Consider the following 15,439-nt stretch of genomic DNA (forward strand, 5'->3'; position numbering starts at 1 on the left):
CTGCATAAAGATATATATGGATATATCTCCTCTGTCATTTGTTTTTCTCCTCAGTACCATGTGTCTGAGATTCATCCATGTGGACACATTTAGCTGTCCTTCATCTCTTATTATGTTGCATGGTCTATCTATTATATGGCTAGACCATAGGATATAGGTCTAGTCTACTACCGATGGATATCTGGATCCTTGTTCTTGCTATTATAAGCACTGTTACTATAAACATTCTTGCTGCATAGTATCTCTAGAATCTATTGCTTAGGAATGGGATTGCTAGGTCTTATATTACTAGGATCATAACCAAAAGCTTTTACTTCCGTGTGAATGTGAAAGAGTTCTTTTTGTTCCACATCTGTACCAAAGATTGGTGCTATTGTACATTTTTAAAAATTTATGTCCGTTTGTTGAGTGAATAATAGAATCCTAAAGTGATTTTGTGATTCAAAACTTTTTCCCTCACTACTAGTAGAGTTGGTCAGTTCTTCATATGTTTACTGACTGTTTAATTTTCCTTTCTGGGAAATGTCCATGTTCTATTAAGTTATGATTTTTTTATTGAATTCTTCAAGTTTTTTATATATATCAAAGATGTTAATTCTTCATGAGATTTGTGACTTGTTACTTTGCTGTCTTTACAGGAGACTTTTAATGGACAAATGTTATTAGTTTCAAAGTTGTTTTAACCTTTTTTTTTCTTTTTAATGTTTATTTAGAGAGAGAGAGAGAGCTGGGGAGGGGCAGAAGGAGAGAGAGAAGGCTCCGCACTGTCAGTGCAAAGCCCAGTGTGGGGCTCAATCCCACGAACTGTGTGATCATGACCTGATCCAAAACCAAGAGTTGGACGCTTAACCAACTGAGCCACCCAAGTGCCCCTTAAACTTTGTGTCTCAAGTTAAAAAAATTCTACCTTAAGGCCATTGAAATATTCTCCCTTGTCTTCTAAAAGGTAAAGATTTGCCATTTCATTCTTAAGTCTATAACCTAACTGGGAATTAGTTTTTATGTACTGCATGAGATATGAATCCAATTTTATTTTTTTTCCCTGAGAATAAACAAATGTCCCAACTCATTCATTGATTAGTCATTTCTTTCTCCAGCACACAACAATGACATACCTGGTTTGGGTACCATCCACTTCAGGGCCTTTGCACTCACTTTGCCCTCTGTCTTGAAGGGCTCCCTTCTTCGTCTCCTTTGGGCTTTCTCTCTAAAGTCACTTGAAACCTTAGAGAGTAAGACCACATCCATTTACATTTAACATTCCACAATCCCCCAAACACATTCAATCCCTCTTTTCTGCTTTATTTTTCTCCATCACTCCTCTGACTATTTGAATTGATATTTACTAGTCTTATTTATTTTATTGTGTATCTACCCACCATAACATAAGGACAAGGAAGAGAAAGCTTTTTGACTGCTTTGTTTACCATTGTTTTCTTTACTATCTGTTTTGTTTACAGCACCTAGAAAAATGCCTGGCACATAATCAGTACTCTACATATTAAATGAATGGATAAATCAGCATATTACATTTTAAAATGTTATCTCTCCATGGACTTCAGGCCTGTTCATTTTTCTGTTTCTTTTTCTCTGGCTGAGTACCATTGTCTTAATCTATAGCTTTGTAATAAGGTTTTTTGTCTGATAGGACATGGCCTCTCCATGTTCTTATTCTTTAAGGGTGTTTTGTTTATTCTTCATAATTTCTTCCCTATGTCAATTTTAGAATTATCCTATCAAGTCCCACAAAAAACCCCACAGCTTTTTGATTCACATTGCATTGACTCCATAGTTTGATTTGGAAAGAACAGAGACATTTTAATTATTTTTCTATCCATAAATATGATGTATCTCTCATTTATTAAGTTCTTCTTTAATGTCTTTCAATATATTTTTAAAATTATCTTTATAAGGTTATACACGTTTGATAAATTCTTATTATTCTTGCAGACATCGTTAAGCTGTCCATTTATTCTTCAATTAAATTATGATGTCTTTATCTTTAACTAAGCATTGACACTGTATATTCTAAAAATTAAATCATAAAATAGCATGGATTTTTGAATGAAGGTAAAATTTTGAAAGAAGCTAGTAATTATAATTCATCAGAAGATTTCCATTTAGCTAAGAGATGAGTATCTAAAAAGAAAAACCTAATTAAAACTACTGAGAAAGCTTAAAGAAAGAAACACTTTGTTCTTAACTTACAACTTTTCCCACTCTGGAGCCTTTTGTGACCCATGCCCAGCAAAATTCATTAGTGTCTCCCCTGTGTTTCTAACTATGACCCTGTTTTACAGCAATTACCATAACATTGTCTTATACTGCCATTTTCTCCACATACGTCTAGCTTTCCCCCACACGTCTGGATGATACATTTATTGAGACCAGAGACTTAATCTTGGGTTTGTATCACAGCGCTCCGTCCCAGTCCCTGCCATGTAGAATGCAGGCTCTATAAGTTTTTGGACATTAAGATTGGACATCCAAGGAGGTAATAGAATCTACTGTTGGTGAAATCTTCAAAAGTTGCACAGAAATAGGGCTATATGGTAATTCCTTCCTTCCAGATCCCCTGCCCCTTAGACACTGTTGTTCCATTCTCTGTTTCTCCTCCAGCGCTCCCCCAGAAATCTCTTTGTTGTCCCATCTCTCCTAATCTTACTCAAAAATCTATTCCATATTATCCCCTCTCATTCCGCAGTTACACCAAGAATTACTAAACTGTAACTTCAACACTAAATGCACTAAAACTCCTGAGACTTATTTCTAATTTCCTACGTATCTATGACATATCTTGTATAAAACCTGCTGTTAGCACATAAAATGTAATATGTTCCCCATAATGAACTCATTAATTTTTGTACCCGCACACACACCTACGCACACACCTTTCTGAGATTTGCCATTCTTCCTTTATTCATATGATGGTTAATGTTGTCACTATCCATTCTCTTACTCAAATGAGAAGACTCCGTCATTCTCGGGACTGACTTCAAATAGATAATGCTTACTTAAAGCGCATCTCTTAAAAATCTATCCAAACTCTCCTTCAATCTCCCAGTTGCTACTGGCTGATTTATGACCTGACCTGTGTTTTCTGCTGAACTACTGCAACGGTCTCCTGATTTGTCTTCCTGACGCCAGATTGATTTTCTCCCTTCAGGTTCTTGTCTAAATTATTTTTCTAAAAATACAAATATCATTACGTATACTTTTGAGCTGAATGTTTTCTTAGAGCTTAGCATTGCTCAAAGGACAAAAGCCAAAATTCATCAGCATAGGACTCGTTATGTACTTTCATCAATTCCACTCACACTGTGCTCCAGTTATACCTAAATTTTACTTCTTTTTGTTTTTTTAATGTTTCTTTATTTATTTTGAGAAAGAGACAGAGAGAAAGAGGGAGCAGGGGAAAGGCAGTGAGAGAGCAAGAGAGAGAGAAAGAATCCCAAGCAGGCTCCATGCTGCCAGTGCATGGCCTGATGTAGGACTCGAACTCACGAACTATGAGATCATGACCTGAGCCGAAATTAAGAGTTGGATGCTTAACCACCTGAGCTTCCCTGATGCCCCTATTCCTAATTTTTAAATGGTTATTGACAATATCACATTCTTCTATGCCTTTACGTGGGTGGTTTCTTTCATAATTGCCATTTCCCCTTTTCCATCTAAATAATACTTGCTCATTCAGCCCAAATATGACCATTCATCTGACGTCTTCTAGGATACCCCCAAACTGAGTAACTATCTCCTTTCTTCTGTTCCATGGCACTTTGCTCATATCTTTATTTCAACACTTGCTAATTAGAATGAAAATGCATTTATGTTTTTCTCACTTTTACTATTCTAAGTTTTTTTTCTAGAGATCAAAACCATTTATTTTACATTATTGTACCTGCCCCAACAGTTAAATTACGAAACCTTTCTTGCGTAGAAGTCCGCAGAGATCTAGAAAACATCTTGTCTACTTCACAAGCAAGTGAACTACCGCGACTTCACCAACACTGGTGAACTGCCACCCTTTTTGCAAGCCTAGATATTTGGTCTGTGTGTTCAGTTTCTTCCCAAAACCTGATCAAACTGATCATCTTTCCCAGTGGGTCTTTAATTCATTGCTTTCAGTTTGTTGTAGTATTAACTAACCTTTCAGTCAATAATCAATGCAGCATATTGTTTCATGATTCTGTATTTCAGGCGTGATCTTAAGCACTGAAAAAAGCAGCATAGAAGTTACTATTTCTTCCACTTGTTTGGCCCTCAATATCTGGAGGAGGATAATGTCTGAAAACCACAAAACCACTATGGATCCATGACATGCCTGGCTCTCTTTCAAGTGCTTCCCATGTTATTATTCCACTTAATCCTCCCAGTACTCTTTTCCAAAGTCAAAAAATTAGTAGGCGACCATTTCTAAATGTCAACCCAAGTCTATGCACCACAAGATTTATATTCCAGGACACCTTTTTTTTGTTGTTTAAACCAATTCCATCTCTTCATTTTCCAATGTACAGCTATCACCTTCACCATAGCTTTGAACCCTTTGTTGTCCTTACTTTATTCATGTGTAGATTTATATGATAAAGTACAAATGACTCCAAAAACTCTTGCCAAGCTCTGTCATACAGTGCATGGGATTTTCCTGTTTGATGTTTTGGAATTGTTCAAAATTCAGCTTAGCCACCTGACAGTTGATCTGTGATGTGTTTTCCTTAAGACTTAACGTTGCCATCCCAGATGTGCTTAGGCAGCCAGATTATTTTGCCAGGTAATTAGCAGAAGTCTTTGGTACTGTGCACTTTCTTCATTGTGATTGCTTTTTTTATGTTTGTTTTTCCTTAGCCAAGATAATTTTTTTTTTGACAAAATGTAACTTGTTATGAAGAAAGATCTGGAGAATTGGTTTACAAAGTTCACTTAAAATACAAGGTGTATTCAGTAACAGAGGAAGGAGAAAAATGCAGTTTTTAGCTGTCATGTATGATTTTCACGATTGAAGGAATTACTTATTCTAAGAAGTAGTGGGAAGCAGCTTTCACTAAGAGTTCCCAGAAGACCTCAAAGGAAGTGACATGATCTTAAATCATGTTCTTGATATTAAAATTTGTTTAGAAGGGTAATTATATAAATGGAGTAGTTTTTTATAATCAAATAGAGCAACAATAAGCCTTTACCTGCAAACTATAATTTATTGATATCAGATATATTGGACTGGTACACATTTTTAGGAGCCAAGGTTACCTCTCTCCAGATTTGTTATTTAAAACATACATATTTTTATTTTTTTTTTAAATTTTTTTTTTTTTCAATGTTTATTCATTTTTGGGACAGAGAGAGACAGAGCATGAACGGGGGAGGGGCAGAGAGAGAGGGAGACACAGAATCGGAAACAGGCTCCAGGCTCTGAGCCATCAGCCCAGAGCCTGACGCGGGGCTCGAACTCACGGACCGCGAGATCGTGACCTGGCTGAAGTCGGACGCTTAACCGACTGCGCCACCCAGGCGCCCCACATACATATTTTTAAATTGTTAAATGTTTATTTATTTTTGAGAAAGAGTGTGAATGGGGGAGGGGCAGAGAGAGAGATGGAGACACAGAATCTGAAACAGGCTCCAGGCTCTGAGCTGTCAGCACAGTGCCTGATGCAGGGCTTGAACTCACGAATCACGAGATCATGACCTGAGCCGAAGTCAGACGCTTAACCGTCTGAGCCATCCAGGCACCCCTATTTAAAACATATTTAGGAATGACTTCTAGTTTTATTCTAAAACAGGACAAGGCTCATACAAATACCATTCCTTTTCTCCTAAGATTTCCTTGAAATAAATCTGAAGAAATACAAAAAAAAGATAGAGCTGCAGAAGAACAAAGACCCAGAACATGTTTTGGGTCTCCAAAAGATAAAGTTTTAAACATTTCTGGAAGCCAGATAGATGGTGGATGGATGTGCACAGGAAAATAAAGTGGAGAAAAGTAGGAAGCCAGGACCTTGGAGAAGGTCTGGAATTAGGGCCTGTAGGTATAATGATGTGTGAACAAAACAGAGAACATGAGATGATATGGCCAAAAACATGGGTTTTGATCAAAAAGAAGAAAATTCATTCTAAATTAAAGTAAAATACATTTATAGAAAAAGACATAAAACGAACAATAAGAAAGTGTGGTTTGTATATGTAGTAGTCGAAAATAGGACAGAATTTCGATCATTTGATGGATAATAAAGTGGAAGCTACTTTTCTCTAAACTAAAATAGTCTCTTTTGAACAGGCCAAGATTCAAAGCATTGGAATCATAGAAAAAGAAATTGAATCCTATGACATTATGTAATCAGCAGACAAAAATACTGATAAGGCCAACACAATGGTAATGTTGTTTATTAGCTTTTAAATTTTAAAGTTCCCCTTGAACAAAGCCTGGAAGAATGGGCCTATAATTAGAGGCCAGACTATTTCAGTTAGAAAATTTTGAACATTTTGAAGGGTAAATATAGTTGAGAGAATTTGGAAATTGACAATTGAAGGCAAAAAGATGAAAGAAAACTAATAACTCAAGCAGGAAATTTGAGATCCTGACTCAAGTTAATGGAATCAAAGGTAAATGTGGACTAAATATTATGTGTAGTTGTAAAATAATAGAATATTCAAAGTAAGAAAACTTTGAAAGGCTATCGAAAGGAATATGAAAAGAAAAAAAGTACAGTGGTGTCTATATGTTAAATTCTCTTTATTAGTGTCTAGAGATAGAAATATGTTAGTGTGTTATTTAGAGCTATGATGTCAACAGGCATAAAGTGATCATATTAATGTAATAATAATAATAATAAACATTTCACACATTTCCCTCTGGGGTGGGAGGGTTAGAGTGGAAGAGTTTTTCTTTTTATCTGAAAGTCTGGTGCACTATTCGATTTGTTACCATGTATGCATTATTTGATGAAAATAAATAAAAATAGAAAAGAATTATATACATTCAGAGAGTCCCTATGAAGAAGGCCGGAAGTGCATGGGAAATACAAAATGCACGATGTAGTGTGCCAACTAACAAAATAACTTCTTAAATCCATCGTTCTCAACAACACTTGCTCCCAGGAATACATCTGAGATTTATTTGCAAACCCCTAATTTATGTTCTTACAGTTTATAGTTTGTACAGTTTTTGCTGTGGTTTATGCAAGAGGCCACCAGTAGTCCAACAGCACTGTTTTTCAAAGGTTTATATACACGTTTCTATATGGTAGACACCAAAATTGTTTAAAATGCAAACAAAATCTAATATACCTTCATGGTTAAGAGAGACCCTTAGGTATTGGATCACCTTTACTTTGGGTTCAGGTTGGTTTAATCTTTAGGATTTCTGGGAATACCAGATAGCCCTGTCTTCATCCTTCCTTGATCTTAACAATTGAGAACAGCTTGCTAACCATTTGGAATTCATAGAATCTGATTCAAGCTTTTAACTAGTTCAGCTTTACATTAGTTATTTTAAGTTAAATCCTTAAAAAGGTCAGGAAATGAAAAACAGGCAAAGTAGAGAAAGAGAGAAAGAGAAGTGAATCAGTGCTTTAGAAACACTTTGGGGGATTAAAAATTGCCATGGGTGACTTAGTTGGTTAAGTGTCTGAGTTCGGCTCAGGTCATGATCTTGCGTTTCATGGGTTCAAGCCCCATGTCCGGCTCTGTGCTGACACCTGAGTCTGGAGTCTGTTTTGGATTCTGTGTCTCCCTCTGTCTGCCCCTCCTCCACTCACGCTCAGTCTCTCTCAAAATTAAAAAAATAAAAATAAAAAAGGTAGCCTACAATATAATAAAAGTAACTCGATTGTTAGAAATACTTTATGATAGCCTTTGTTCTGGTGTGATTTTTTATTCTCAGTTCTTTTTTCTTGAAGGTGTATTTCTTCCTGTCTTTTCCCAATTTCCAACAACCCCAAATTCAGTTCCAGTTTTTAAATTGAGTCCAGAAGTTTCTTACGTTATTCCACATGTCAGAGTCGGTGCAATTTGTAGGAAGAACACTAGACTTCAATAAACCTGGATTTCAGTCTTGGAGCTCCTTGGGAATATGAAGTTTACCCTGGTAGATCATTCTCCTGGCTCTTCTTCAGTTTCCATTTCTGTAAAATGAGGGCAAAACCGGGGCGCCTGGGTGGCGCAGTCGGTTAAGCGTCCGACTTCAGCCAGGTCACGATCTCACGGTCCGTGAGTTCGAGCCCCGCGTCAGGCTCTGGGCTGATGGCTCAGAGCCTGGAGCCTGTTTCCCATTCTGTGTCTCCCTCTCTCTCTGCCCCTCCCCCGTTCATGCTCTGTCTCTCTCCGTCCCAAAAATAAATAAGAAACGTTGAAAAAAAAAGTTAAAAAAAACATGAGGGCAAAACCACATCCTTTATAGGATTATTTTGCTAAAAATTATTTGTTGATGGAAATGAAGACATTGGTTTTCGGAAACACATGGGGAAAACATTTTCATCACAGGAAGTTGATTCTGTTATCAAGCTTTTAACTGTACTTCTTAGCCACCCACCACGCAGGTCCTTTTAAACACTGACAGAATTTGCCTTGTGTTGGGGCTCTGGCTGTGTACCTTTTACAGGCTCCTCAGCTTATGCTCAGTGTGTATAGCCAGGGCTAAGAATGGGTGCCTTCAATATACGGCAGGCATTTTCAGAGGCATATTATTATTTTCTTTCTCAACATGCAGTTTATTTTGAGTATTTACATCAAAGTCTCAAACACAATTAGCCTCAGATGACAGTGCATTTTTCTATACAATTGAACAGTGTGCCTTCAATCAAGAGTGATATCTTGGGCTGCTTTTTAAAAAAGTGATTGACAAAAAAATAAATAAATAGATAGATAAAAAATAAAGTGATTGACAGTTGGCTAGAATAAGCTACTTTTACATATCTAATTCCTTTCTTCAACAATAAATCTTTCTTGAGCCTTTTCTGTGCTTAGACACCTGTTTTTTGAAGACGAGTAACATTACATCTTTTGCAGTTTGGGGAAGGGAGAACTATAGGCAGAACGTTTGAGTGGCGGACAACGTGTGACATGATGCTGGAGTGTGTAGGGTGTTGTTAAACTTGGGAGGAGGAGTCTTTAGCCCTGCATACTAAGAGAGCAGATGGGTTCCTCTTGGAAAAGATGACATTTGGAGTGATAGACAGGAATTATACATGTAAGAAATAAGTCATAAAGGTTGAAGAAAGGAAAAAGCCTTACAAAATACAAGGAGACAAAAACCACAGTTAGATTAGGCAAGAAATTGCCGGTAGAGCTATATTAGGGGAATAAAGTATCAGAGGCAGGGAGGAATGGAAAGGAATCCGAGATACGGGCCTGTGCTAGTTCATGGAAAGCAGCGTTTGACAAATACAAAATGCTCCTTTGTGGCTTGAATTCCGTATCACTGGCTAAGGGAAACAGGTGTATAGGAAACATATGGGGGCAGGGGTAGGAAGCATGTGTAAGTTAATGAATGAATACTTTAGTGCAAGGAGGTGTAGAATATTTCAAGAAATGATCAAGTCTAGGCAAACACAGGACAAAATAAGTGGAGTCATGCCAAGTTCCAAGCAGCGAGAGACTATGTAGGGAATTGGTGGATAAATACTGGTATGTAAATTGATACCTTAATATTATGCATGGCACACATGTGTATACACATACACAAACATAAACATCCATATACGCAGACATATATGTATATTTATGTTCTTAACAAAACATAAAAACAAGCAGGAATATTCTGACATGGTTCATTTTAATATGTGTGTTATCTTGGCATCTTCATGCTAGAACAGATCGTATACATTACCTATGGAGATGGAATTTGTGTAAAAAGACCCCAGACATCGTTATCCTTTCTCAAAAGCATGAAATGGTGATGTCAACAAAGAAACAAACAAAGAACAAGAAAAAAATACAGTGCCAGATATCGGCCCATATATATATGTCATTTGTAATTTAACCAAACAATTAAAATCAGGATAATCACGTAGATCATACTAATGTGCCACTATTTAAACTTTCTAGAGACTTCATAACTTTCATTTTGTGACATTTCAGAAACACCTCATCTCAATTATTTGCAGGCTTGCTAGTAAAGATCTACACTCCTTCTTTCAATTCCATTCTCCTCTCTCTGTGTATTTCAATACTTGGAACTTCTTTCTTCTTCCAGATCCTTGGGGATTGCAACATTCTTTGAGGCTTATACTGATCATGTTAACAAGACAGAGAAACTGAATTTAAAGGGTGTCTCAGTGGCTCAGGCATTTAAGTGTCCCAACTGTAGCTCAGGTCTTGATCTCATGATTCATGAGTTCAAGCCCCACATCAGGCTCCCTGCTGTCAGCACAGAGCCCACTTCGGATCCTCTGTCCTCCTCTCTCTCTGTCCCTTCCCCCGCTCAAAAATAAATAAACATTAAAAAATAATAATAACAAAACCTCTAGAAAAAAGAAAAGAAACTGATTTTAAGTTTTACTTTTCCTTTAACCAAGAAATCCTAGAATTAGTGCCTGAGTAAAATTTTACAGTGATTTCTAGATTTTCACACTATCCCTTCCATTTATTATGGGTTGAATTGTCCCTCAGAAAGATATGTTGAAGCCTGAGCCCCACAGGACCCCAAAACATGACCTTATTTGTGCAGAGGTTGTCAGGTTACAATGAGTTCAGTAGAGTGGTCCAAAATCCAATATAACCGGTGTCCTTGTAAAGGGGAAATTTGGACACAGAGACAGACACGCATAGGAAGAATGCAGTGTGAAAGCAGAGGTCTATAGTAATCCTTGGCATCTGTAAGTGAAAGATTGCCAAACATTGATGGGAAAACACCAAAAGCTAGGAATAGGCAGGAAAGAGTCTCCTTACAGATCTCAGAGGAAGCACCGCTTTGCCAAGACCTCAATTTTGAACGTCTAGCTCTCAGAAGTGTGAGATAATGCCAACAGATTTGCCGTATTTTGTTATGGCAGCCCCAGGAAATGAACACATGGTTAAAATATTAAAAAAGAAAATGTTGAAAGGCCAACTGGGGGCACCGGGGTGGCTCAGTCAGTTAAGCATCTGACTTCGGTTCAGGTCATGCATGATCTCACAGTTTGCGGGTTCAAGCCCTGCATAGGGCTGTGTGCTGACAGCTCAAAGCCTAGATGGAGCCTGCTTCGGATTCTGTGTCTCCCTCTCTCTCTGCCCCTCCTCTGCTTGCGGTCTGTCTCTCTCTCAAAAACAAATAGACGTTTAAAAAAGTTTAAATTAAAAAAAGCCAATTAGCATAGGACTTTCACATTTTAATTTTTCAAGCCAGAACTATCTACCTACCTACCTACCTACCTACCTACCTAAATAAATAAATAAATAAATAAATAAATAAATAAATAAATTCATCTGATAGCATCATGATTCTGTAAAAGAAAGGAGTTCAAGAGAAAAGTAGGAAGGACATACTTCCAGAATAAGTAAGAGAAAATTCTTTCAATTTAGCCACGTTTGATTTATGTGCAACAGTATATTTGTCCGTACCTTTCCGTTCATCTCACAGCACAGCAGATTTCTATAGCTGACCCATAGTTTAGTGACCTGCCTGGGAACCAGATGTGTTTGTGGACTTCTAGTATAGCAGGTAATAGAATAGATTTCTAGAATTTATTTTCTTGCTCAGTCAATAATATCATGCTCTCTGGGGCATTGCATGTAAATGGAATCCCAACTCTGGAGTTGTTTGGTTTAATTACTTTAAATCTTATTCAGAGACCAACCGTAAAGTCTCTTGAGAAACCTGACTTCCTGTACAGACCAGCACCTTAAGCATTTGCTGTCTTTGGAAGAGATTTTGCTATTTAAGTCCACCAGAAGCAGGATTCTCATCAAAACCTTAGAGTTAAATTAAGTCCCTGTAATGCTGATAACAAAGTTTTTAAAACATCTAAATTAAGCCCTGCAACCTTCTCTACAGGGCATTATTAGTGTGATCAGGCAACTTTCATTCTTTTCAGACAAACTTAGTACTCTTTGACTAGCAAAAAGTCTAACATTGCAGAAAAAGGGAGCCCATCAGTGAAATAAAATCACCTTTCCTTCCTTTTTTTCTCCAACTTCCTCCCCCACTCTAGGGTATAGCTTTTCTCATTTATAAACTGAGAAGTTTCAATAAATTTTAAATATATTTTGAGTTCCACAGAAAGGAGTGAGAGCCACAGGGCATATAAACATGTGTGAAACATAGATCCCACCCACTGAAAATACCACAAAGAGATAATTTCTAAAGTTGTAACCAGGATTGAACTTCCATGCCTGAGAAATTGTATTGGTAACAATTTCATATTTGCACTTGAAAATCCTAAAATGCGTGTATCTGTGTGTATTCCATGACTGGGCCATAATACATTGGTTAAATGCAGTGTGCATGATCACAAAGGATTCTGAGAAAGGTAATGTCTTAAAATCCCCTCAAGCTAATCCATCATTTACTTTGAGCTTTTTAGATTTCACTTTATTAGCCTATTCATAGAACATTAGGAAAAGGAGCCATGGCAGAGGTCTACTGACAATGAAATCTCTCACATTTGGACATGTCTTGAGTACTTGGAGAGCATCCAAATGCCTTTGCTCAATCAAAGTCAAGTACTGGTTTTTCTGAGCAAAATCATCTTCTCCTTAACTGATCAGGGCACCAGTATGGTTGTTAGCCTTTGCTGAGGAAGATGCCTGGTGAAAAGGTGGCCTCATGTTGGCACATAACGGGTAGATGAAAGAACCTATCAACAATTGCCCTGTTGCTTAGATGGAAACACATGCAAATTCTACATGCTAGCTTGTAATTCTAGATTCTACTCCCCAAGTCAATATCCTATATCCCATATTGTATCACGGAATCATTTCTCCTGTGACTTTGCTTCCAGTAAGCTTACTTTACCTTCAATGCCTAAAGTTTCCTAAATCCATGTTTTCTCACTGCTATTGTTAATACCATTCCAAGATTGGTATTATGTTCTTTTTATTGGGTTTCAATATTATTCAGTTTACTTAGCACCTCAAAAGACATGCATTGAGCCCATGATAAGTGGGAGCCACTCCACTAATTTCCTGAGAAAAAGAACAAGGAGACCCACCCCTGCCTTGGCTTGACTCTCTGTTGGGAGAGACAAACAAGTTAAGAGATATCATCGATGGTATGATGGAGTGTTTTGCTGGATGAGTGGGAGGACTTAGCCCATTTGAGAGAAGCCAGCTAGGTATCCTGAAAATTTGAGTCCTGAAAAGTAAGTGTTAGGGGAAGATGAGCTAGAAAGCATGGGGAAAATAGTTTTCGAGACAAAAAAAGTGGAATATACAAAAGAATTGAAGGTTGGTACTTTGAAAAATGGCTATACCTTTAATGAACCTATGTGACTTATATGTGTTATATTTTCTACTTTATTTAAATCAGAAGATTGGGCATGGCCTGATTAATGAGATTCATGGGAATAAGGCTACCTCCAGTTGAATGAATTTATTTGTTGAATGAACTCTTGCGTGTCCTTTGCTGTTTGGCAAAAGCAGAGAAACAATGGAACTTCATGCGTATCTCCATTCAGCACCCCCATATACCTCACTCCGAGCTGTGTCTTAGTCTTGGGTGATTGGTATTCCTGTTAAATTCCCTACCAGCCCAAATTTCAAAGAAAGGAGAATGAAGGCATCATCCCTCAACTTATTTTCACTCACGTATGATCTACTGAGGGATTCGCATGTGAACATTTACTTGTAGATCTTTTAAAGTAAGTAAAAAGCATGATAAATACTGTAGCGAAACCCATATTCACCCACAATTTATAGCTGTTAATATTTTGTCACTTTTGCTTCTAGTTCCACACTTTAGAAGGAATGAAATGTTACGGATGTAGCTCTCGTCCTCTGGAGCCACTGTCCCAGTCATATTCTAAGATCCCCAAAGACAACAACTGTTGTGAGTTTGGTATGCATCCTTCCTTCCACTCTAGTATACATGGGTATGCTCTTAGATACACATGTTGTGTGTCCACAAACCATTTATAGATTGTGTGTGTGTGATTATTGTTAAGTCTATCTTATGGTGGATTTCAAGCATGCACAAAAATAGAACAGTATAATAAAAACTCACATAGCCAATACCTAGCTTCGGTAGTTAACAACTCGGAACCAATCTTACTTCGTCTATATCTCCACTCACTTAGCCCCCAAATATTCTCAATTATTTTGAAGCAAACATAGCCATAATATTGTTTCCTCAGTATATATTTTACTGTGTATTCTAAACAATGACTTTTTTAATACATAGCCACACGACAATTATTACCACTAAAAATCAAAAATAATTCCTTACTGTGAATATCCAATTCCCCCCCCCCCCCGTTGTCTTGTAATTTTTATTAAATAGTTTGTTGGAATTATGATCCAGTAATACCCATTGTTTATAATTGATTGCTAGGTCTCTTAAGTATGTTTAAAGTTATAGGTCTTCCCCTATTACATTCTAGCTATTTATTGATTTCATTAGTGTGATGACTTTTTTTTTTAAGTTTATTTATTTATTTTGAGAGAAAAAGATGGAGCGGGGAAGGGGAAAAGAGAGGAGAGAGAATACAAGCAGGCTCCACACTGCCAGCACAGAGCCCATCATGGGGCTTGAAACCATGAACTGTGAGATAATTACCCGAGCGAAAACCAAGAGTCGGATGCTCAACCAACTGAGCCACCCAGGTGCCCTAGAGACTTTTCCTTTGATAATTGAAGTCTAAGTGACACATTACTTTCAGGTGTATAATACATTGACTCAACAGTTATGTACAGTATGCAGTGCTCACCAGCACAAGTATAGTTACCATCTGTGATCATACAACGCTATTACAATCCTATTTCCCTTTGCCGCACTTTTCATCCCCATGACTTATTTATTTTATAACTTGGAAGTTTGTGCCTCTTAATCCCCTTCACCTATGTTGCCTGCCCCCCCTCCTCCCCTGTGGCAACCATCAATTTGTTCTTTGAATTTATGAATCTGTTTCTGTTTTTGTTTATTCATTTGTTTGGTCATTTGTTTGTTTTTTAGATTTCACATATAAATGAAAACATATGGTCTTTGCCTTTCTCTGACTTATTTTCCTGAGCATAACACCTCTAGGACCCTCAATATTGTGAATGGAAAGATTTCCTTCTTTTTTGTAGCAGATATATGTATGTATATAAATAGGTAAGATATATAAATAGATATAGATAAGATATATAAATAGATATATAAATATATAAATAGATACATATAGATAAGATATATAAATAGATATATACATATATATGTATATATGGCTGATGTATGTATCTACATAATAGATGAGAAAGATGTGGTATATATTGTATGTATTATATACACACACACATACCACATCTTCCTTATCTATTTATATATTGATGGACC

At 37.0% G+C, this 15,439-nt stretch overlaps 1 protein-coding gene across 6 annotated transcripts in view; it reads left to right on the top strand.

Annotated features, from left to right (window-relative positions):
* Nucleotides 1-15,439, top strand: part of ZNF385D (zinc finger protein 385D) — a 679,366-nt gene that overhangs the window by 535,239 nt on the left and 128,688 nt on the right. The window contains exon 1 of one of the 6 annotated variants that reach the window (XM_047876494.1): nucleotides 6,323-6,364. The exons of the other annotated variants lie outside the window; for them this stretch is intronic. Coding sequence (XP_047732450.1) covers nucleotides 6,362-6,364 — 3 coding nt within the window. The 5' untranslated portion in view covers nucleotides 6,323-6,361. Of the gene's footprint in view, nucleotides 1-6,322; nucleotides 6,365-15,439 lie in introns of those variants that run through there. 6 annotated transcript variants of the gene reach the window in all.

Source organism: Prionailurus viverrinus, chromosome C2 (genome assembly GCF_022837055.1).
Source record: "Prionailurus viverrinus isolate Anna chromosome C2, UM_Priviv_1.0, whole genome shotgun sequence".
NCBI classification, from domain to species: Eukaryota; Metazoa; Chordata; class Mammalia; order Carnivora; family Felidae; genus Prionailurus; species Prionailurus viverrinus.